The sequence below is a fragment of the Trichomycterus rosablanca genome, chromosome 7 (genome assembly GCF_030014385.1).
Source record: "Trichomycterus rosablanca isolate fTriRos1 chromosome 7, fTriRos1.hap1, whole genome shotgun sequence".
Classification (NCBI taxonomy): domain Eukaryota; kingdom Metazoa; phylum Chordata; class Actinopteri; order Siluriformes; family Trichomycteridae; genus Trichomycterus; species Trichomycterus rosablanca.
Genome location: NC_085994.1, coordinates 12,379,229 through 12,403,740, shown reverse-complemented (window position 1 = coordinate 12,403,740; position 24,512 = coordinate 12,379,229). Strand labels below are relative to the sequence as shown.

Genomic DNA, 24,512 nt, shown 5'->3' with positions numbered 1-24,512 from the left:
GCTCGAGTGTTTTCGGCCTTATATAGTACGAATCTCTTATGGCTTAAGTTATTACAAACTATCTTAAGATATTAGCCATTTAGGCAGAAAGTCTACCATGTTCAAGTTGTGAGCAATGTGTAGTATAGTTACCGTTTTTTCCAGTGAATGTTTGCCATAGGCTAACTAGCGTTCATCAAGTCTTTAATGTGACACCTAGCCTGTTTTTCGTAGTCGCTTTTTTGGTTTAAGGCAATGGTGTCCAAACTTTTTTCTAGGAGGGCCAGATTTGATAATGTGAAAGTGCCCAAGGGCCAACAGTCCCTGATGACATTATTTTAAACAATAAAATATGCAGGCCGCTCAGGTGGCGCAGCGGTAAAGTATGCTAGCTCACCAGAGTTGGGGTTTCGAATACATCATATCGAATCTCAGCTCTGCCTTTCCGACTAGGCTGGGCGGCTGTATGAACAACGATTGGCTGTTGTTCAGGGTTAGAGGGTAAGAAAGTCGGATCCATAGATCCTCATAACTGGTGCAACTGTGACCCCTGCTGGCTGACTGATGGCGCCTGCACAGGGCTGAGGAATAATGCTGATGGGGGTGTGTCCCTCCGTACACAGTGCCCGTCAAGTGTATGAACTTGACTTGTGCAGGTGAAAAATGCAGCCTGTACTGATTGCGTGCCGGAGGGGGCGTATGTCAGTTGAGAGGCGTCCTCAGTCAGCGGTGAAGGGTCGAATCAGTATAGAGGACGCAATCAGGGTAATTGGACACGACTAGAATAGGGGAGAAAAATTGGGGAGAAAAAGAGGGGAAAAAATATTAAAAAAAATAATAATAATACTGTTCTAAATTACCATTAAATACCTGTAAATACCTGAAACAATCAAGTTACGAGACAATATCTTTACTTTGTAAATCATGTTATTTACTGCTATAAAAAAGTTGAATTGTGTTAATTAATACAGTCCGTGTAAACGCTTGGTCAATATAAATATCAGATACAAATGTGTTTTTAAAAACTACAAACATCACAAATATAAATCGTTTACAACCATGTGATTGAATAACCTGAATAAACTGTAAAGAGCAAACAAGTTTCGCTTCTTTCTCAAACAGTACCGAGGGGGAGGGAGGAGGAGATATGCGGTTTGATGGGCAGGTCTAGCAGCCAATAGAAATACTCGTTAAAGAGAACGCGTGATTTCATTAATCTTTTTATTGGTTACTTTGATATGCGCTGCTATGGACAGACAGAGATTTATACCCACAATCAACACGTAAAAAAGTGAAAACCGCTAAAAGTGTTTTTAATCAGACAGCGACGATAATTATTTTTTTCTGTTTGACTGTGCTGGCGGGCCACAAGTAATGCAATTTAAGACAGAAGACGCGGGCCATATAATATCCGCGGGCCAGACTTTGGACATGCCTGGTTTAAGGTATGTGGCACTTTAAGACTGTTATGGAGGTGGGAACAAGATTTAAAGTGGGGAAACCTTTCTATCTCAAAAAAAAAAAAAAAAACCCACCTTTTAACAGAGGTACACACGCACAAAGTTGTATTGAGCATCTGTGCTTTGTACTGACAAAAAATGTTGGCACTACAATAAACCAGTGATATTCGAAACAAAATGTAGATATGGAAGGCCAAAGCTTGTTTACAGTGGTCACTGCTTACTGTTAAGGGGAGGAAAAAAAAAAATTCCTAGACTGAAATATCTAGAATAGATTAGTAGAGTAGTCCTTAACCTTCCATATATCCTCCAAAAAAAACCTTCGACATTCCCTTCTCAGGCATCTAATTGTAAAGTGGTTGGGGGGCATTGAAATTAGTTATATATTTACATTTTCAGCATTTAGCAGACGCTCTTATCCAGAGCGACTGACAGAAGTGCTTCTATAGTAAACATTTCATTTCTCAAGTTTAGGTAAACAGTCAAAGAACATAAATCTGCTAAAACCTGTTAGAACCAAAGTGCCTTTTTTTTTTTTTTTGGAAATGGAACAGAATGTTAGTAAATAAGTACAAGTCAGCCTAAGTGATTAGTAAAAAGGTGAGTTTTTAATCGGTTTTTAAAGACAGCAAGCATAATATGTACATATTATTGCTTAATTTCATTGACCTCATTTTCCAATTTCTTTTTTGTTACAGAAAAGTGCCACATTTCATTGCAGTCACTAGATAACTCACATAACAATAAATGGAAGCTACAATACACAGCATAGCCTGCCTTAACAGTTGACCAAATCCAGTGACGGTCTTAAAAAAATTTTTTTTTAATTGGTTTGGAGTTACTAAATCAATTGCCATAGGATTGCCTCATAGTGCAAATTAACCAGTAACAATTAACTTGAACACTACACGAATGAAAAATGGCAAGTCATTAAACACAAACCCTCACAGCAAACAGCTAGTGTCCATGAAGCAATTTTCACAGCCTTAAATTAGGTAGGACCTTAATAAAGTGTATAGTCTACAATGGAGAGCTGTATGCAAGACATGGAAAGTGTGTCTGAATAGTTCTCTAAACTTTTACATAATGGTAGTACCAGTACACTTAACCATCCAAAGACAGAACATCTGCCAGCAAACAGTTTCTGCTATTCCCAGACACTGCCCAAACACCAACTTGGCACAGTCCATGCAGAATCAAAAACCCACATTACCAAATCTTTTAAACAAGGTAAGACTTTGTTAAAGGGCATGCACCTTAATGCTAATTTTTAAAATCCATTATCTACAGTACAGTAATGATTACATTCTTGATTTACCATATTGTAGTGAAAAATGCCATAGGGTGAGGGATTGGTACCACCCAGTTAAAAGGCATACGAATGTTCAGCTTGAGTAAACCCTTAACAAGAATTCCCTTTTCCCCTGCTTAAGTCAACCCCAGCATGAAGTTATTTGACAGTGAAGCTTAATTCATAAACAGGCTGCGAGTACACATGGTAAAGTTTATTGTAAATCATGAAACATCCTGAAGTCAGTTTGTACAGATCTGAAATGGCTTCCAGGGTTAATAAATAAACCTCCAATTTCCACCAACTGGACAAGTCTGGCCAAGTGACTATTGGCTGAAGTTTAGGTTGAGACAATTCCTGGGAAAAAGGAGAAGACAAGTTAGGCATGTCTGACAACTTCTTACAAAGAGTTATTAACCAAATCAACCTCAGATTAAATGGAACGGTAAAGGGTATAATCAGCACATTCATTTGGCAGAATCTCTTCATCACAGGCTGGGAGAGAAAGAGAAACAAAACTACACCTCAATTCTTACCCTGAATATCCCCAGTCTTCAGTAGTCAGTATAGTAGTCCACACCTAAAAAGTACATAGATTAGCCATAGTGAGTCAATGACTAGTATAGAAAAGTAAAGTCAGGTCTATCAGTAAGAATTTTTCCACATTAAATGTTCAGGTCAGACATTTGTAACATCACTTAAACCCAATTCAGATAGACATCTTCCATATAACAAAACTAACCTTGATAAGCTGCTCCAACAGACTTTAGTTCAACAGCTGATCTTAGGACCAGTCGATTCCTGTTAAAAGAAGAAATTGCTAGTGATGTGTAGAACAAAACTGCTAATGCTTTTAATTATCTAATGACTACATCAGCCAGAGCTAATATCCAATCTCCACGGAGAAGTCAACGGACATTTAGATCATCCCAGTAGTCATTAAAAAAGTAGTTACACCTGGTTTATACTCCCTCCTAAACACTGCAGAAGCATTTAGTAAGGGACAGTGAGACACGATATCCTAAATCAATTGCACCAAAAGCCTGAAGTAGATCTGATTACATAAATGCCTCTTCCAGAGTGGGCACATTCAGCTTCGAAAGACATGGTTCAGCCATATTCAAAGACCAAATTAGGGCTATCTGGCAGGTAGAATTCTGCACTATTAAACTGAAGCATTTAGATGGAGGTATAAACTAGGCTTTTTAATAAATAAATAAAAAAGCAGACTTACCAAGCCATGTGATAAACAGCCCTAAAAAAAAAAAGTCAGAGAAAAGCGATTAGACCACAACTGTGACCAGCAGACATACCATTTTGTATTAAATCTAGATCAGTTATTAAAATCTGTGGTCCTCAACAAGATCAGAGACCTGATTCGCAATCATCTTCTCTAGAACTTCACATCTTTTCAAAAAAGAAACCCTTCACTTACCCTGAGAAACTGCAGTTTACACACAGAGCCTGCAGGAGAAATCTAATTAGTAGCTTTTCAAAAACAATGCCTTAAAAATATTAAGCTTTACTGTTACATCAGCTAGGAGCGAAAGACTTTACGCATGGTTCTACATGGAGATTCTGCTGAACTATGCAGTCATCATTTGTATTCTATTAAATAAACCAGAGACTTGTCAAGAAAGCATATTTGGAGAACTTTTGACAAAAAGGGCAAAGCACCAGTTACTTAAATCATACTATAATTTCACTAGTCTTAGGTCGATAGATCCATGTTGACTTGGCATTTGAGTATTTTTTATTTTTAATACTTTGTACCAATTATGTTCCCAATTGTATAGGACTTTAATAGGATGCATGCTGTATTGATTAAATTCCATGTTTAATATACACTCGATGGCCAAATGTGTAAAGACACCAGACTAAAAGTTTGTTGAACATTCCATGAGGGCCAGAATTGTCTCCACAATTTTAAAGTTTGTCTTTTTCTTGCTGCCAGATCCTTTGAGTGTATGATGGGTTTGATGTCAGTTTAGTGTGGAAAGTCACTGGTTGCAAAAATCACATCAATTTATGGATTTTAGTGGGGTTTAGTTGAAACAGATTACGTTTGTTAGATTAACCAATGTCCCAGTGCATGTTTTTGTCTGACATTTCCACAGGTCCATCTGTGGTTATCAATAGCAGTTAATTAAAATAACCAATATTGCATTTAGAACCCCACCCCCCAAACTTTCTCCAAAGTTCTCCAGATGTGTATTCTGACAGACCACCTGTGGCATCTAAAATTTCTCACCTCTGATGGTGATGTGGCAGTCCATCCTGCAATCAAAATAAAAGGGTTAAGAATGCCAGTCTTAATTTAAGTCACAAGCAAAAATGCATGATACATCAGCTAGGAGCGAAAGACATTACGCATGGTTCTACATGGTGGTTCTGCTGAACTATGCAGTCATCACTTGCATCAATGAATTACTGTCCATTCAAAAACTGTCCTTACCATTCCATTATATTCATCCAGTCATATTAGCCATTTGCCATAATTATCCTAAAAAACAAAACAAAACACTTTAGAATTTGTTTACAAGACACAGGATTGGCATAGGAATGCAGTACTGTTTCAGTACAAAAAGTTCTTCAGTCTTATTCAGAGAGATTCCCATTGTTTTAAAACGATCATCATAAACAGCTTTTAATAGGAAAGCATAGTTAAAACAGCAGCTTACCTGGTTATTTGATAAATCAAACATTCTGTGGGAAAAAAAGAAAGTTTTTAATTCTAGAAATCAAGTAGTTGGATTAAACGTGGTATAAGATGTGCCTCAGATTACTATTTGGTGGTTGCAAATCTCATCAGTCTCTGATCAAGAGTAGCAAATAGTGGTCATCACAGGACACTTAGCAAACTTGCATAAGGACAGATACCATACCTGTGTCCAGTCTACAGCTACCATCCAACGGGACTGAAAGCATAAACAAAAACAAATTAAACAAGTGTCTCCAAAAAGTTAAGATATGAAATAAGCTAGTTAAAAGCCTCAGATATAAGTTTTCAGAAATCACTTCTGTCCACTACTCTTATATAAAATCATCATCACAGGCTTTAAGGGCAAGTACGAAATAAAAGTACACATACCTCTCAGAACGGTCATGGTCACGCCCTTGTAGAATCTGCAAAGCATTTAAACAAGGTCAGTGAAAAAGTTGTACTTGCATTACAAAAGCCTCAGAAACCACTTGTCCACTACATACATTTAATTAAAAGCTTATGAAAGAATAGTAAGTGACAAATGCTACAAAGAACTACCAGATCAGCAGTGCCATCTAACTGGATGTGCATTCAGCACATTGGCAACTCTATACAGAAGAGGTTTAATGTGCAAGCCAACCACCATAGAGATAGAGCTTGGCAGCTGAGGCGGCCTTTGCAACAGGAAGCAAGAGTTCAGATCATGGGTGAACTTATATGGGAGCTTACATATTTGTGGCTTTACAATCTGGATCGGAGACGACCCAATTATGCAAAAATCCATTATATGTATCATAGATCTGCAACTGTGCACTTGCAATACATGCAATTTAGTGGTCACATGTCCCTGCCCAAATTTACTGACGAGAGTAAACATTCCACCCAATATCTTTGAATAATGTTTAGAGCAGTGTTATTAGACGTGGGGAATAGAAAGCAGAGAGAAAAAAAAATAATAATAATAAATGATAGAGCAGAGGAGAGAGATCAGATTATTTAGATTAAAAGGGGGTCAGACTATAGGACCAGAGATAAATCGAGAATAAATGGCCCTGCTGCTCACACAAATAAAAATCTTAAACCAGTCATCTGCATTAGTCTTCATATAAAGCATAAATGTTTCACCCTCCCCCACACAATGATCCAATCATAGCTACGGCGTGGCTTCAATGCTACGATTGTTCACACAGACATGTATCTAAATACGTTTCAAATTAAACTGCAAAAATGTACCTACCAATAGCAAATCACGCAAAACTGGTTCTCTTGTGCCTTCTGAGCAACCTAAAAGAATAAGACACAAACCTTAGCTCTGCAGCGTGGAGACCACGTGGTCCGCACTAAGTAAAACTCACTGAACATGAACCTCGATAATAAATGCAGATCAGAAATGTTGGCATTCATCACCATGTTTCAGATGTCCCTACCAACATCATTTTCATCATCTGCACACGAGCAATGTTCAGTTAGAACTAAATTACCGTAGATTAAAACTAGACGAAGTGCTAAAGTAAATATATAAAAAATACACACGCTTTAAATGATAGAATGTTTTAACTAAAATACGGGAAAAAACTAAACGTTTCTAATATTTTCATAATTCCAGAAAAAAATCGTTAAAAAGAAAAAAAGAAAGGCGGCTAACAGCAAAGCTAACAGGCCAGAAAAAGCCCAAACGCTTAATAAAACAAATACACTTGGGTAAATAACTAATTAAAAAAAAAAAAGTTAGACTAATCTTTGCACAAGCTTATTAAAGAAAAATTAAAATAAAAACATTGTAAGTAAAAACTGTTCAAGGCAGAAAGAACTTACCACCGGCTTTCCGCTGAAGCTGAATGAGGCCGCAAGAAAGGGCACACCGACATTTATACCCAGTGCGCAATGACTTATGGGAAGTTAGCCGACGACACATGGGCTGTAAATTTACACCCTTTTGTTAACAGATGGCGCTGTAGCATCCCGCATTTTCTTTCTGTTTTTATAACATTTAGCTCTTCTTTAATCATGCGATCCGCAACAAAATCAAGTCTAGATTTAATGTGCCGGTTTTGGAGCAGCGGATTGATTTCAAAGCTTGCTCGACTGTGGACAGCACCACCAGTAGCTTTTAATTCACGGCAGGCCTGTTTTCTGGTTGCTGTTAGATTACATTTGATTATACGTACAAATGCCTTTATGGTATTAGGGTATGGGTTTTAGACAAGAGATCACTGTTTCATTTACTTTTTACTGAGTAAAATCAAAGTAGATATTTAAGTATTTATTTAAGGCAAGGCAAGGCAAGTTTATTTGTATAGCACCTTTCATACACAGTGGCAATTTAAAGTGCTTTACATAAGGAAAAATTAAAAGCATTAAAACATTCCTGAGATCTAGAACCTCAGAAAGACTTCTTGCAAACATTTAGTTACAATTAAGACAACATGAAATTCAAGAGAGATAAAAATTAAGAACATGAAAAATTAAAAGAAAATATTGTAAAATATACCCTACAATTTGGGAAATACGAAATTAAAACAAGAGAGATAAGCAATTAAAACATGAAAACTAAAAGAAAATATAGTAAAATATACACTACAATTTAGAATGTACACTACTCTATAAAAAGAATTATTAAGAGCATGAAAAACTAAAAGAAATAGGGTAATAGCAAAAATTTCAAGCTCAATCATAGGCACAAGAAAAAAGAAAAGTTTTTAACCTGGATTTAAACATTTCTACATTTGCGGAACATCTAATATCTCCTGGCAGTCTGTTCCAGTTATATGCAGCCCAACAGCTAAATGCTGCTTCACCATGTTTAGTTTGGACTCTGAGCTCAACTAGCTGACCTGAGTCCATGGATCTAAGAGATCTACTAGGTTTATATTCTCTAAACATATCTGAGATGTATTCTGGGCCGAACCCATTCAGTGATTTATAGACCAGTAGCAGCACTTTAAATTCTATTCTGTAACTAACCGGAAGCCAGTGTAGAGATTTTAGAACTGGAGTGATGTGCTCAGTTCTCTTCGTCTTAGTTAAAACTCTAGCAGCAGCGTTCTGAATGAGCTGTAACTGTTTAATGGTCTTTTTGGGAAGTCCAGTTAAGAGACCATTACAATAGTCCACCCTACTGGAGATAAAAGCATGGATCAGCTTCTCTAGGTCTTGTTGGCACACTAGACCCTTGATTTTGGCTATATTTCTAAGATGGTAGAAGGCTGTTTTGGTGATGGTTTTAATATGGCTGGTGAATGTAAGATCTGAGTCTATTAGAACGCCAAGATTTCGGACTTGGTCTTTGGTTTTTAGAGCCCGGGAACTGAGGTGCTCACTGACACTAGACCTCTTTTCTTTGCTGCCAAACACAACAATCTCTGTTTTGTCCTTATTTAACTGTAAAAAATTCTGGCTCATCCAGTTATTGATGTCCTCCAGACACTGACATAGTGAATCTATTGGGCTGTAATCATCTGGTGAGAGAGCCAGATATATCTGTGTGTCATCTGCATAACTATGGTAATCAATGTTGTTAGCCTGTAGCATTTGGCCTAATGGCAGCATATAAAGATTGAACAGAAGAGGTCCGAGAACTGATCCCTGGGGGATTTCACATGTCATAGCCACCCTGTCAGATTCACAGCTGCCAATAGTGACGAAGTAACTTAGAAGTGTCTTCTAAATAAGACCTGAACCAATTAAGGACTGTTCCGGAAAGTCCAACACAGTTTTCCAACCTATCCAGCAGTATTCTATGATCTACAGTGTCAAAGGCAGCACTAAGATCCAGTAAAACCAGAACTGATATTTTACCCGAGTCAGTATTCAGCCGTAGATCATTTGACACTTTTATGAGAGCCGTTTCAGTGCTGTGGTGAGCTCGAAAGCCTGACTGAAATTTGTCAAAATAACCACTGGAATTCAAAAAACTGCTGACTTGATTGTAAACAACTTTCTCAATGATCTTAGCTATGAAAGGAAGATTTGAGATCGGCCTGTAGTTGTTTAACACAGACGCATCCAGAGTTCTCTTTTTTAGGAGTGGCTTAATGGCAGCTGTTTTCAGTGACTTTGGGAAAACGTCTGATGCTAGTGAGCCATTAACTATTTGTTGCAAATCAGTTTTTACAGAGTTAAAAATAGTTTAAAAAAATTCAGATGGCAGCATGTCGAGACAACATGTCGATGATTTAAGATGCTGAACTGTTTTCTCCAGAGTTTTTTGGTCTATTGTATTAAATTGTGACATAATAGTCATGTTATTTTTAGGTGTCTGTAGGGGCGGCATGGTTTCATCGTTTGACTGAGTGGCGTTGATGGTCAGTCTAATAGTTTTGATTTTTTCACAGAAGAAATGAGCAAATTCATTACATTTCTCTGTGGACAGAAGTTCTGGTGTGATCTGTTTTGGAGGATTTGTAAGCTTGTCGACCACGTTGAATAGAGTGCGGGTGTTGTTGATGTTCCTGTTAATGATCTTAGAGAAGTGCAGCTGTCTAGCCCTGCATAACTCCGAGTTAAAACTACAAAGGCTTTGCTTATAGAGATCATAGTGGATTTGAAGTTTAGTTTTCCTCCACTTACGTTCAGCTCTCCTGCATTCTTTTTTCAGAGCTATTACCATCATTGTGTTACGCCATGGTGCTTTCTGTTTGCTCAACGTTTTCATGACTTTTACCGGGGCAACCACATCCATGACAGTCAATATTTTCACATTAAAGTTATCCAGGAGTTCATCAACTGACTCTGCAATTAAAGTTGGTGATATAGCTATGGCCTCCATAAACTGAGAACTAGTACTTTCATTTATGCACCTTTTCTTAACAGAAATAGAGTTAGTTTGAGCATCTGGAGTGATCAGCATTTCAAAGAAGACACAAAAATGATCAGAGAGGGCCAAGTCCTTGACCATAACAGAAGAAATGTTAAGACCTTTAGAAATAACTAGATCCAGAGTGTGCCCTCGAGTATGTGTAGGCCCTTTCACATGTTGCAATAGACCAAACGTGTCAAAAAGACCAAAAAGTTCTTTGGTGTTATTGTCGTTGTTATTATCTAAGTGGATGTTAAAATCCCCAGTTATGATGAAAAAGCTGTACTCAGTGGAGATAACTGACAGTAGTTCAGCAAATTCATCTATACAATGTGCAGAGTATCTTGGAGGTTTATAAATGGTTAAAAATAAAATTTTGGGAGTACCCTTCAAAATAAAACAGAGGTATTCAAAAGACATAAAATTGCCAAGCACAGTCTCTTTGCACTGGTCAGCAGCTTTAGTCAATCACCAACAAGAAATTAGGAGGCAAGTTAAATTACGCTATAAAACCTGTGGGTAGCACTGTCGCCTCACAACAAGAAGGTCCTGGGTTCGATCCCCAGGTGGGGCGGTCTGGGTCCTTTCTGTGTGGAGTTTGCATGTTCTCCCCGTGTCCATGTGGGTTTCCTCCGGGTGCACATTTTGGAATGTGTGTTAGACAGTGTCCATTTTGTCAATAAGGCAGAAGTCAGGCCGCTGGATTTCCTCCAAACTCATCAATATATGGACCTCACTTTGTGGGGTCATCTATTTGAAACATATAGTTTGTTTCCTGGCTGTTAAAAAATAATAATTCTTCTTTAATATTTTCTGGTACATTGCTCCAGCCATTCTTTCTTAATGACATGTAATACCCAATTCTGTTTGCATAAAAGTAGCTGCATATCATGCTGCTATTCTTTACTTGTGGGTATAAGGATTTTGGGATCATACATGCCGCCTATCATTTACAAACAAATAAATATAAGAAGAAAAATAAAAACACACATTGGTCTCACTGAGATTTAATTATATGCATTGATAAACATGAAAATCTGATACAATCAATGGTTATGTCAAGTGGGAAGAGGAAAAAATAGTTTGAATTGCTTTTGCAAAGCCACACTTTATAACTGTGAAATGTATGTATATGGCAAGGCCTCAACTTCAGTTTTACAAACATAATATAAAGAAAATTGTTGTATAATTCAATGCCAGTTTTGATAAATAAGAAAAGTCCACTTTGATTTATAATGCTTGAAGATGCTGAATCCTTGTTAACACCCATGAAATCACAGACAGTGCAAACTGCAACTCATACTCAGTCCAAATGAGGATAATAACAGATATCCTGCTGCATAGCTTTACTTTAAATCTTAAATTACACCTTGTAGTCTTATTCAGGTGTTTGATAATTTCATTTTTCTGAAATATACATGGACAGAAGGTAAGTAGAATAAACAAAAACTGAAAAATGTTTGGGATTTATTAGGGAAATTTTAGATCACTGTCTTAATACTTGACATACTTTGTACTATTATGCATTCTTATTCGCAGTCAAAACTAGCTCTTTTTTTTTAACCTCTTTAAGAAAACAAAAATATGAATTGAAATGGACTAACATTAACAACAGATCAAGTCAACGTCCTTAAAATGTAATCAGTTCCTCATTTTAATTTTTGTTTTCTTTACTGGTCCTACGGTACAGGCACGTAATGTGATGTAAAAAGCTTTTAATGGGAGAAAACAATAAGATATTTCTTCTTTTAAAAAAAAAACTGAAAAAGGAAACAAATGGAACGGTCTCTGGTAGGCTGACAAGTCTACACAATTGCAAATGATTCAACCTCGGTTGCAAATTAGTTTTATTAGCAAAATTTATTAACCGAAAGCTATTTGCAATACACCAAACAAGAACAATTTAAATAGCTCAACACAACTAATATAACAAGTGGTTTCTCCAAGTTCAACACAAAATGCCACTTTTAGTGACTACTGGAGTCTCAGAATTATTCAACCCCTTCATGGCTAGAGAAAGCATAGAACAGAACAGAATCCCAAAACCTCTGGCTTATGTATATGGTTTTGAGCACAGTTGAGCATATTTCTCCTGTTTTTGGGTCAGTAAAGTTGTACGTTTAGGAATGCAGACATGGAGACTTTTAGCATTTAGTATGCGCCTCACTGTGCAAACTGAAACCCCAGTGCCTGAAGTCACCAAATCCTGCTGCAGGTCTTTTGCAGTTACTTGATGGGTTTTGAATCCTTTCCTCAGAAATCTGGTAGCAGTCAGTTAAAGCTTCCTCATTCTTTCACATTCAGGGAGTGTAACCAATTTTCCTTTAACTTTGAACTTGTGAACTATGCTTCCAACTGTATGTCTAGTAAAATTCAGTGCCTTTGCTATCTTTTTGTACAGTCAACAAACCTATAGCCAGTTCAGATATTTAATGTGTATTTTTTATCTAATTTAATAAGTATTTTTATCTAAAGCAAATCTGATGCAAATATGATAACTAATAAACCCCCTAATTAGTTGCATTAGGTGTGATTGGGGCTACACATGATATGCAAATATATGCTCTTATGAGGGATTCTATTTACAGGGTTGAATAGATCCAAGACTTGAATTTGGAGAAACCACTTGTAATATCAGTTGTGTTGAGCTATTCAAATTGTTCTTGTTTGATTGGTTCATTACAAACAGCTGAAAATGATAGCTAATAAACCTAATTTGTGATTGGGGTTAAATGATTTTGATTGTAACCGTATTCTTTAAACCAGTACTATTGCCCTAGTTAGATGAAAAAAGAGAGATTATATAATATATAAGTTCTATATATAAATATTTATAGCTAGCTGTAGGCAAGCCAAGTTTTGTTTTAGGTTGTGATTCCACCTTAGGCTTTAAAATATCAGAAGAAACATCCTTCATTCCTCAGTCACCCGATTCCCTGAGATGCAGAACGCTGTTGTTTTCCTTTTGTTCGATCACGCCACCTTGACCCCCCAGTGAGAAAAAAAACATGCCTGCGGGAACGACCCACCATGCCAGAACAAGAGCTTTCGTTTGGCTTTCTAGAAGTCATCTACTACCTCAGTGTATTTCCTGGTGTTATTTTCTTTCTTCGAAAGATGGTGGCATAGTGGAAGAGGTGAAGTTGGCAAGAAAGAAGTACTTTTTAACTTAATATTTATTTGTATAGAGTTTGTTTCTTTTTCAAGGTTCTTATCATTCATTTCCAAAATGCAAAGCTGTGTACAAGTTCATTGATCAGTCATTCCAAGGCTTCAGATGAAAGGTTATCTGTAAAAAAGTTCTTTTTCCAGACTCATTTCTGAGGAGCTTTACTAGTGCCGTAGTGACGCCATTCTCTTCAGGAGAGGTTCATCATAAACCCAGCACTCGCCATCCTCATGAAACAGCTGCAAAGAGAAGAAATAAGAGAACCATCAATAATGTAACAAACCCAGATATTATTAGCATGCACAATAATAATAAATGTATAGCATTCAATTCTATTTACTACACGAAGTTTTAATGGGAGGAAGGTCTGGGCTGCAGGCAAGTCAGTCTAATACCCATTCTGAATAACTATGCATCCATTCTGCCATTGTCATTGGGCAGAATTACAGATATTGTTTAAAAGACAGCAGTGGCCTCACAAATACGTAATTCACACATACTGTGAGCTCTAATATGTCCCCATACTATGATGATTCTGTACATTGTGGATATTTGGCTTCCTGTTTATAGTAAAAGCTTAACTTTTTGCATTTATGGATGCAGTCACAAACACATGCTGACAAAATCAGGATAAACAAATATCTAAATGCTGTTTATATCTAAATGCAGAGCTGATTGGTCCAGGTAATCTTTCTTGTATTTGTGAGATTCTCACACTTCGTAAGTCCTTGGTTTAAACATTCCACAGTTGTTAAGGCAGTAGTTTTTAACCTTCTAAGTTTGGACCCCATGTGGGGTCAGCTGAGGTGTAGTCAAGGTTGCAAAAGTCTGTAAATATGGAGTTCAAGATAAATTTTTGTTTGTTTGTATTTGAATGCCATGTTTTTAATGCCACATTTGTGTCACTTTATGGCGTGATCAGGATTACGTTTGAGTCAGCTTATTGTACTTCAAGATAGATAATGTAAAATAAATATATAAAGCAGTAATTTGGTGGCATCATACAAATATTAAGCATGTGTAATGGGGTCAAAAGACAAAAACCCTGTATTAGGATAAGTCAGGTAATATGGAATCAAGTTCTTGAATAGTACCATGCTGATTTCACTCACAGAATAATCATGTTGTTTTATCTGCTCCAGTCTGAAGCTGATTAACACTGGAAATGTTTAGAAGCAGCCATGTTTTGTTTTTTAACATTTTTTAAAATGCTATTGGCCTCTGTTGCAATTTTTAAATGGTGTTCTCAATTTTTGCAATTTGTTGTTTTTAAACTGGGGGCATAATACGACTTTGCATACAACATAAAATACTAAAAACCACTATAATTACACTTACTCTGGTTTCCCACTGAACCTCCTTCTCTTTCCGCTCTCTGGCCTCTGCCCGCTGTTTCTCCTCCAGACTGTGCTTGGCTTCTGTGGCTGCGTCAATGTCCTTTAGCTTCAGGTTCAAAGTTACATCTTTCCACAGGCTGACAGAAAGAAAAACTGCTGTTACTAATTTTTAACTGGACAATGCAGTAGAGGACAGCCAGCAACAAGATGGATTAATACAATTAGAGAAACAATGAACAGACTATTAAAAAGTGTAAGGAGCCAAACAGAAAGAAGGCCATTCTAGAGTAACACTATCCATATGGTTGCCAGCAGTTGGAATCAACATGACACGACTAAATAATAATAATGGCATAGTTACCAATCAAAACACAGAATATACAGTTAGGCCCAGAAATATTTGGACAGTGACACAGGTTTTGGCATTTTAGCTGTTTACCAAAAAATATCCAAGATACAGTTATATAATCAATATGGGCTTAAAGTGCAGACTCTCAGCTTTAATTTGAGGTATTCACATCCTAATTGGAGGTAGGGTTTAGGAAGTACAGCTCTTTAATATGTAGCTGCCTCTTTTTCAAGGGACCAAAAGTAATTGGACAATTATCTCAAAAGCTATTTCATGGGCTGCATGGGCTATTCCCTTATTAATCCATCATCATTTAAGCAGGTAAAAGGTCTGGAGTTGATTCCAGGTGTGGCATTTGCATTTGGAAGCTGTTGCTGTGAACCCACAACATGCGGTCAAAGGAGCTCTCAATGGAAGTGAAACAGACCATCATTAGGCTAATAAAAAAGAAGAAATCCAGCACAGAGATAGCGAAAAAGTTAGGAGTGGCAAAATCAACAGTTCGGTACATTCTGGGGGAAAAAAGAGCGCACTGGTGAGCTCGGGGACTCAAAAAGGCCTGGAAGTCCAGGAATGACAACAGTGGTGGATGATCGCAGAATCCTTTCCATGGTGAAGTAAAACCCCTTCACAACATCCACCCAAGTGAAGAACACTCTACAGGAGGTAGGTTTATCAGTATGTAAGTCTACCATAAAGAGAAGACTTCATGAGAGCAAATACAGAGGGTTCACCACAAGGTGCAAACCATTAATCAGACTCAAAAATAGAAAGGCCACATTAGACTTTGCCAAAAAACATCTAAAGAAGCCAGCCCAGTTCTGGAACAGCATTCTTTGGACACATGAAACTAAGATTAACCTGTACCAGAATGATGGGAAGAATAAAGTATGGAGAAGGCTTGGAACGGCTCATGATCCAAAGCACACCACATCCTCTGTAAAACATGGTGGAGGCAGTGTGATGGCATGGGCATGCATGGCTTCCAATGGCACTGGGTCACTAGTGTTTATTGATGATGTGACAGAAGACAGAAGCAGCCGGATGAATTCTGAAGTGTACAGGGGTATACTTTCTGCTCAGATTCAACCAAATGCAGCAAGGTTGATTGGACTGCGCTTCACAGTACAGATGGACAATGACCCAAAACATACTGCGAAAGCAACCCAGGAGTTTTTTAAGGCAAAGAAGTGGAATATTCTGCAATGGCTGAGTCAATCACCAGATCTTAACCCGATCAAGCATGCATTTCACTTGCTTAAGACAAAACTTAAGGCAGAAAGACCCACAAACAAGCAACAACTGAAGACAGCTGCAGTAAAGGCCTGGCAAAGCACCACAAAGGAGGAAACCCAGCTTTTGGTGATGTCCATGGGTTCCAGACTTCAGGCAGTCATTGCCTGCAAAAGATTCTCAACAAAGTATTAAAAATGAACATTTTATTTATGGTAAAGTTAATTTGTCCAATTACTTTTGAGCCCCTGAAATGAGGAGGCTTTGTAGAAGAATGGTTGCAATTCCTAAACGTTTCATAGGATATTTTTGTTCAACCCCTTGAATTAAACATGAAAGTCTACACTTCAATTGCATCTCAGTTGTTTCATTTCAAATCCAATGTGGTGGCATGCAGAGCCCAAATCATGCAGACTGTGTCACTGTCCAAATATTTCTGGGCCTAACTGTATATATATAGTTCAAGCATATGGTTCTGTTTCCCATAACAACACCCAGTGAATAACACACTTGCACAACCCTGTTATGATCAAGGAGAGCAGGATTGCCACACGCCCCCTCCAACACACGTCCAACCTGCAGCTGCCAACCCCTCCATTTGCGTAGGCATAAAAATTGAAGAGAACCTATCCAACCTTCCTTTATTTAAACTCGTGAATTCAAATACCCTGCAGTGAATACTATTTTTTTCCCATTACATTAGTGATATACTATGAAATCCCTCTACCTTGTGGCAAAAAATGTGGAAAATACTGTGCTGGTCATGAATGATCGATACTCACCTCCTGGATTCATACTCTAACTGATCCTCCAACTTCCGCACCTTCTTCTTGATAATGCTCATTTTCCTTGTGTCAACAAACACAGCATTTTCCTGTAATACAAAAAGATATAACAGATTTAAAGTCAGGGATGACTTTCACAATAGGTAAATTGAATATTTATATGTGTGTTGTATTTGTATATAATATTTTATTATTGTAATCTCAAAGTTAGTGCTTCATGTATGCATATAAGTTGGGATCTCTTGCTCTGACTCACCCCTGTTGCTAATTTTGAATACATCATTCCATTCCATTCCCCTTCAATGGAGCAGAATGATTTCTTATCGTTAGGGCCACTGCAAGAAAATAAACCTGTGAGACCTACTACAATCCAAAGCAAATACCAGAATCTATTAAAATACATAGCAAGGTCCATGAGTATACATAAACACACATATTGCAAACAACACAATGTCTTCAAGACATTTCATAACACTCAGCTAACATGCTGTTGCATAATGAGGAGGTAGTCTCATACTCGGAAGTCAACAATTTATCCACAATAAGGGTGATCTTTAAAGGCCCTCATGTGGAGCAGTAGTCTATTATGCTAGCCCACAACTGCTGAGATCCGAGTTTGAATCTCAGCTGTGCTATTGGCCAGCCAGATGGCTATGGAAAATAAAATCTTTGAACTACTGACACACAAGGTAGTACACTGTTTGTCATCTAAGAGACAGTCTTTAGTTAATCTCTTATAATACAAATATGCACTGGCAGTTAGATAGCCAGTCTGCTAACTTAAACATAACCAGAGTCTTAATTCAAAAATATTAAAAGAATATGGAATACAGAATAGGCAATAGAGTCAGCTAAGCCATTTAGTTAGATTGAGTAAAACACTGAATGAAATCGAGACATAACCAGGCCAGTTAATCAGACTGGTTAACAATGAATAATCAATTATGCAAGCACTACATTGAATAAATGTGTAAATCTAAGTCACTTGCTCTGATCTGCTGATGTTTATTGATTACTAGAATTGCCTATATAGCAATGCCCATCTGATTATTTACTTACACCACATTATAGTTCAATTTTTTACCATCTGTAACTTTGATTTGATTTCAGCATTGAGCTAAGCTATTAATGGACAATCACACACAAAGGTTAAAGAGCTTATTACAAAACTAACATGGGTGTGCTCTACTAGCCATAGATTATCAGAGCAATCTGTGTAAAATGAAGATAAAGAAAAAAACAAATCACCAAAACTGAAAATTCAGCCAATGCAGCATTAAACACACTTTTGTTTAATTTATGTACAGTTTTGACTCACAAAAGTTCTGCAGTTATCCTGTGTTTCTTTCCTCCGTAGAAAGGTTTGGTGTGGAACACTATACTGGCACTGTAGCCAGTTTTAGAACAGGAAATTGTACACTCTCCACCTAATTCCACCCATGGAACAGTTAGGATAGACCTGCAGAAACATTTACAAGACAATAAAAGTCTCACTGAGACACGAAACACATTTCCTATTATATGCTATAAAAGAACATGGAGAGAAAAAGCAGAAACTGACCTGCCGTAGCCATTAGGGAAAGTGAGAATGTAGTGTTCATCATGCTCTAGACAGGACACACAGCCTGAAGAAAACCAGACGGGTCAAAGAAAAATATATACAATCTATACATAAAACAAGATACAATACCAATTAATTATGCGTACCTTGGCCAATATTGTGCACACCAATGGACATTCCGAGGAATTTCGATTTGGTCCAAATGTGTGCGTTGAACTGGATTTTCTTGCTGATACACTCAGCGTAGAAAGCAGATACTGCAACAATGAACCAAAAAATTTATGCTTTTGTATACATACACTACAAAAAACTGACTATATAATAGTGCACAGGATGTGGGATAATTCCTCTCAGCTTATTGCGTTTTTGCACTTGCTTTTAAAGAAATAATCCAGAAAATGGAAATCTAATCTATACATTATTTGCTGCATATAAATAATTGCTTAATTGACAATTGCTCTACTGCAACTGTTTTTCTCAAATTATTAATCGTGTGTTCATTTGGATAGTTTGGATGTGGCTTACTCACTTGGAGGGTGATGAGAAACCTGTTCAGCCACAAACGCTACACTGCTTTGACTGCAATTTGGCACCGGCCCTGGCCCTTCTGAAACAGGCTCCTGTAAAAAAAAGAAAAAAGTTAGATTAAAAAAGGGTTATGCTGTGTTCACATGCAGTAAATGCAAGCTGTGACAGCTAAGGTAAGTTGCAGATCAAGATGGCACATCTCATGTTAACGTTACCATATTGATCTGTTTGAATCTGGTTCTGTTTCAATTAAGACACATCTGATGTGAAAAGGAATGTTTACTCCTGCTAACATACCAGCGGTTTAACAAACAAGCAAAGCAGGACCTACACAATACCTGCACATACTATATGGCAACAGTATCCCAGTGGACCCTTCCTGTGCTGCTTGGTCCAGAGAGGCTTGCATCATGGAGTCCAACCATGAAGTTTCTGGTTGTTAAATAATCTTTTTATGGTTTCCACTGACACATTTGCCCCCGCCTTCATTAGGTTACCCTCTTTTGAGGGTGTCTTTTGAGTAACACGGGGGATTTTCTTTGTTGTCTTATTTCTTTGTTGTCTTATCTTTGTTGTCTGATAAGATTGCTAAGGCCTCTGGATGAAATGTTGGTCTTCTTCCCACAGTCAGGCAAGATTGCTGGATACAACTTTAGGACAATTCTCTCTGTGGTGTCTCTAAGAATGTTCAAGGACTTGGAACTTTTGGTGCATTGAAGTGATAATTTCCCTCTGCTTTAGTGACAGTTCTTTAGTTTTCACCATGGTTGCTACACACCGTGAGCTTAAATTCCCAATGGTTTAATCATATTGTAACCTAACTTTAGGTGATGCAGCCTATCAATAGGTTTTAAAATCAGAAATGTGATGTAGGGGTTGGATTAATTAATAAAATTATTTTATTTATCAGTTGTGGCAGGTCCAGTTCTACTGGAAGCACTGGCCACAAGGTATAAAATACTCTGGACAGGACACCAACCCAATGCAGGGCTTCAGCCATCGACAAACCCCAATCCATGTCTGTGTGGACATCCAGTCAACTGCACCAGTGGCATTTGTCAATATTCAAGGGTTTCAATAAAAATCTCAACAACGACATCAGCAAAACGAACACATATAATAAAACATATTTAGATTTTGTGACATTTTAGTTTTTTAAACACATACATACCACAGGAGCTGGCTCCTCTGTTTCAGAGGGCAGGTCCCAATGGCAATAAAACACCTCTCCCAAAATGGGGTTGTAGGGCTTCTTGGCCACAGATCCTTTTCGGCCAGCGTGAAAGGCTGAGAGATACCACTTCACCACCTGCTCCATGCGCTCTCGAGGCTCTGCCTGCTCCGCAATGCTGTGTTAAAAACCATGCAATCAAACATAAGCACACTTAGCATTGATGAACACAAGCACTGCAGCTTTAAAGGTTACATTATAAATCTGCAGCTGAAACAACAACAAATACTCAAAACTTAGGTACTCAGACACAGGCATAGCTGTGGTTTATCTTAAATAATTTTTGGTTTTAAAATTAAACACATGACTGCTGCATGTCCAGCTAATTCAATACATTTAAGTAAAGTTTAATGTGCATAACATCCAAGAACGTTAAAACAATTGAACATTCTGTCTAAGTTCAGGTGTTTTAGCTACACTCACTGATAACAGTATAAATTAATTATATAATATAAATAAGATATAAAAAAGCTTTTAATGCTTCTGGTAACTGTTTGGGAATTACCTCAACTGTGCCCCTGTGCATCAAGCAAGGTCCATAAAGACACAGTTCAACTAGTTTGGTGAGGACAAACTCCAGTGAGCTACATAGAGCCCTGACCTCAACCCCAATAAACAAACACCCTTGAAATGAATTGGAATGTAAAACGCCAGCCAAGAAAAGTAGACCAACACCAAATTTACCCAACATATTTGCCTGCTATATTTACTTTATATTTACCTGACAAACAAATCTGGATGTGCAAAAAAGTCTGCATACATCTCCAGCAATGATCTCCTTTCCAAGATGAACGTAGGTAAAACCACCTGGGGGGAAAGGGTGACGTGTGCAGTGAGAAAAGACTAACAAGAGAAAAGAGTAATTGGTAAAAAGACAAAATAGTGTTACCTTGGTGAGATCCATTCCCAATCGTACTTGGGAAAGCAGATGCATAATGACGCTCTTATGTTCCTCCACCGACTCTCCTTCTCCATCATCATCCCTCTCATCATGACTGTCATACTGATCTGAGCAGCAGAACACACACAAATCAGACAGCCTGTCAAAAACAATACTGTGTGTGTATATCACAGTGCTGTCATATTCAAGGGTTTTAATAAAAGTGAATCTTTGATCTTGATCTGCATCTGCAGTGGTATTAACTTTAAAAAGATGTAAAGGTTTTATTGGTGTTGCTTCAGGATTAAAGGTAGGCATGTATGTAGATAGTACATACTGCACAATTAGCACTGTCAACATAATATACAGTTAGTGCATCTGGAGGATTGACAGTTTAATGCATAAGAGTGCAGGTCAGAGCTGAAACATTCCTACTGGCAGTATTTCTGGGATTATAATAGCTAAGTAATTATGCATGTGCAAAAATGCATGCGTGTGTGCATTCCTTTTGTGCATATGCAAAATTTTAAAAAGGTGACCACTAGATGGCAGGTTAGCACAAAAACCTTATTACCCACAGGAATAAATCAAGCTGTGTCCAAATAGCACTAGAGTGGTCATAACAATTTAGAGGAACCCTACATTCTATGGCCAAATGTAAGTGGACAACCGTGCTAATTATTGTGTTTAGGTGTTTCAGCCAAACCCCTTGTTAACGATATACAATCAATTATATTAAAATATTTGCGCCAATAGTTATCCAACATTACTGTTGTTTAAAGAGCTCGGTGTGCACAAAGCACTGAAAACAACATATAGAAAACATCTGGATTAAATGGAACATTGATTGGATTTATCAAAAAGAAAAAGACAGGAAACACTTTCTGCCTGAAAGCTATCTGTGAAGTTTGGTGGAGGACTGTGAAGTTATATAGTTTTTGATTATGTAGGCTGTGCTCATTCATTCCAGGGAAGCTAAAGCACAGAATAACACTGTACAGAATGATAAGGAAGGTTATTTTTTGTTTTAGCAGTACCCTTGAGAACAACACAAGTTCTACCAAGTAATAAAATGAAAACATCCCACTACTTATATTTCAAAATCCAATGTGAAGTCAGCTCATTACAATCAAACAAAAGGGAAGCAACTCTGTATAAGTGCCCATTAATCTGAAATGAGATGATTGGGTTTAAAATTAATTGGCTCTATAGAGGTAATAAAGTGTGTAAGTACCTGCATCAGTTGTGCCATTGGACATGGAGGAGTTGAGGGATTCGGTGGTGTCGGGCCGTTTTAGTGCTCCATTTCCTTCACTATTAACAGCAGGGGTTCTAGAGGGACTGCAGCCAGCCAAAACAAAAACCAAAAGACAACACGTTACATTTTGTCATCTACACAGCTTGTCTGCAAAGCCATATGGTGTAAACAAACAGTGTTCACAACATCATAATGTAATTAGGGAAGTCTGTGTTTAACTGTACTCTATAATTGAGTTTATTCCAACGTGGGTGGTATATGTGGGAGAGAAGTGTGTGTAATTATCTCCATGCAGCTATGTGTTTTAATAACTGCTGTGTGTGTGTGTGTGTGTGTGTGTGTGTGTGTGTGTGTTTGCTGTAACTTACTCTATGCAGTGCTTCGGTGAGGTGTTACTCTGGTAAAATTCATCTGCGTCGTAAAATTCATCCTCGCTGCTGGAGTAAGAAAAATCTGGGACATTGTGTGCAGGCACGTTTATGTGACTGGGAGAAGTCACGCTGCTGCTGGGGGCGGAGGGACCACTCCCTATAGGCCAAAATGAAAAAGAAAATAAGATGTGGGTGTATACAGATTATTCCTGCCCTCCAATTAAATTCCCAAAACATGCATTGCATTATTTTTTAATTGGTTAGCTATTCCGTTTGCTTGGGCTTTGATAAAGAGCACACTGGCAGTGCAGATAATCCTAACTCACAAGCATCTGAACAGCAGCATACATTACACCATAGTCCAAAGTGAAACTTACCAGGCATGGAACATAAAGAAAAACAATCAATTAGGACACCACGTCACAAAGTGTTATAGTACTTAATAAACCCCAAAATTAATGATCCAAGTGTTATCTTTATTTTCAATCCAGCACATTTTCTAGTCCCACACAAACATCCATAAATCCCCCTTAATTTAATCAAAGCGTTTTTGTGAAAACCTGAATTATTAGTCACCTGCAATTTAACATCATCTAACATTTAAGTTTAATAGAAAAAAACAGCCTGCTGGGTAGTTTGCATTTTCTCAGAATGCATTTAAAAGTTGCTGATTTTGTCAAACTCATCAGCTCTTGCACCATCTCAGCAGAAGCAGAGAGAAAGCACAGTGTTTTCTCTGCCAGCACTAGAGGTTGTTAAAGAAAAGCTGAGATCAATTGCAAAGATGCCCAGTGCAGAAAACACCTCCACACTTAACATATGAGTGTTGCAGCATATACGCCAAAATAAGCTCAGGGTGGGTGATACAGCTAAAATCTATTATTACAATATTTGTCATTATATCAAGTTACAGACAGTCAAATCATATATAATAGTTTATTTATACACACAATGGATAAACAAAACAACAAATACCCATAACAAACCCTTCTTTGGAAAGCTGTCCTAAAAGTCTAGAATCTCTCACAGAGCTCAAATACGCAGAACTATCAAAGAAATCATTAAATGCTTTTCAGACATGGTTATCCATACCATTATTGTTTTCCCATCATGTCTGACAGTTCAAAACAGACATTGTAAATTTAACTCATGATGGCCTTTTTTTAAACACAAACCTATGATATGTGATTAAAAATGTGATTATATAACTTTTATACCTTTATAATGAGTCCAGAATTTCCTCTTTTTACCAAGTTCTATTTGTTTACACATTGACCTTGTAAATAAAGTTAGTGAATAGCAGCCCTGCCATGACTTTTAGCTTTTAGTTTGCAATGCAGTTTCTGCCAAGCATTTTTCCCCGCAAATCAGCACTTTTGTGAGATGTGTACAAGTATATGCAGTTTCTTCCATGCCATGATTGTCATTTGATATGTTCATTTTTATTTGTGCTTAGTATTGGATGTGCTATACCTGTGCTGTTGGGAGTAGGCGTCTGAAGGCTGCCCATCACCGTGACAACGGGACCCACGGGTAAAGAAGAAGGCCTCTGTTCCACTTTACACACCTGAGCCCCAT

At 37.6% G+C, this 24,512-nt stretch overlaps 1 protein-coding gene, 2 long non-coding RNA genes and 7 other non-coding genes across 11 annotated transcripts in view; 1 reads left to right on the top strand and 9 right to left on the bottom strand.

Moving 5' to 3' along the window:
• Positions 1-1,270: 1,270 nt before the first annotated feature.
• LOC134318196 (uncharacterized) lies at positions 1,271-24,477 on the top strand. Its single transcript, XR_010013346.1, has 3 exons — positions 1,271-1,424; positions 22,941-23,122; positions 24,391-24,477. It is a non-coding gene; the product is annotated as an uncharacterized LOC134318196 (long non-coding RNA).
• LOC134318193 (uncharacterized) lies at positions 2,924-7,308 on the bottom strand. The gene is made up of 12 exons (XR_010013345.1): positions 7,250-7,308; positions 6,672-6,718; positions 5,822-5,856; positions 5,616-5,648; positions 5,412-5,436; positions 5,186-5,233; positions 4,982-5,007; positions 4,166-4,194; positions 3,965-3,985; positions 3,473-3,531; positions 3,267-3,310; positions 2,924-3,087 (listed from the first exon to the last, which is right to left on the bottom strand). It is a non-coding gene; the product is annotated as an uncharacterized LOC134318193 (long non-coding RNA).
• On the bottom strand, positions 3,155-3,227 carry LOC134318625 (small nucleolar RNA SNORD47). The gene has a single exon (XR_010013407.1). It is a non-coding gene; the product is annotated as a small nucleolar RNA SNORD47 (small nucleolar RNA).
• On the bottom strand, positions 3,372-3,433 carry LOC134318630 (small nucleolar RNA SNORD78). Its single transcript, XR_010013411.1, has one exon. It is a non-coding gene; the product is annotated as a small nucleolar RNA SNORD78 (small nucleolar RNA).
• On the bottom strand, positions 4,256-4,340 carry LOC134318629 (small nucleolar RNA snR60/Z15/Z230/Z193/J17). The gene has a single exon (XR_010013410.1). It is a non-coding gene; the product is annotated as a small nucleolar RNA snR60/Z15/Z230/Z193/J17 (small nucleolar RNA).
• Positions 5,069-5,153, bottom strand: LOC134318627 (small nucleolar RNA snR60/Z15/Z230/Z193/J17). The gene has a single exon (XR_010013409.1). It is a non-coding gene; the product is annotated as a small nucleolar RNA snR60/Z15/Z230/Z193/J17 (small nucleolar RNA).
• Positions 5,299-5,376, bottom strand: LOC134318624 (small nucleolar RNA SNORD79). The gene has a single exon (XR_010013406.1). It is a non-coding gene; the product is annotated as a small nucleolar RNA SNORD79 (small nucleolar RNA).
• On the bottom strand, positions 5,720-5,788 carry LOC134318631 (small nucleolar RNA SNORD75). The gene has a single exon (XR_010013412.1). It is a non-coding gene; the product is annotated as a small nucleolar RNA SNORD75 (small nucleolar RNA).
• Positions 6,812-6,885, bottom strand: LOC134318626 (small nucleolar RNA SNORD74). The gene has a single exon (XR_010013408.1). It is a non-coding gene; the product is annotated as a small nucleolar RNA SNORD74 (small nucleolar RNA).
• Positions 11,224-24,512, bottom strand: part of osbpl9 (oxysterol binding protein-like 9) — a 65,825-nt gene continuing 52,536 nt past the window's right edge. For both annotated transcript variants that reach the window (XM_062998999.1, XM_062999000.1), the window contains 14 exons: positions 24,408-24,512; positions 22,932-23,091; positions 22,540-22,646; positions 21,315-21,433; positions 21,147-21,232; positions 20,366-20,543; positions 19,196-19,286; positions 18,813-18,923; positions 18,667-18,730; positions 18,424-18,564; positions 17,362-17,440; positions 17,103-17,194; positions 14,740-14,875; positions 11,224-13,640 (listed from right to left, as the gene is read on the bottom strand). In XM_062998999.1, the coding sequence (XP_062855069.1) occupies positions 13,566-13,640; positions 14,740-14,875; positions 17,103-17,194; positions 17,362-17,440; positions 18,424-18,564; positions 18,667-18,730; positions 18,813-18,923; positions 19,196-19,286; positions 20,366-20,543; positions 21,147-21,232; positions 21,315-21,433; positions 22,540-22,646; positions 22,932-23,091; positions 24,408-24,512 (1,544 nt within the window). In that variant the 3' untranslated portion in view covers positions 11,224-13,565. The remainder of the gene's footprint in view (positions 13,641-14,739; positions 14,876-17,102; positions 17,195-17,361; positions 17,441-18,423; positions 18,565-18,666; positions 18,731-18,812; positions 18,924-19,195; positions 19,287-20,365; positions 20,544-21,146; positions 21,233-21,314; positions 21,434-22,539; positions 22,647-22,931; positions 23,092-24,407) is intronic.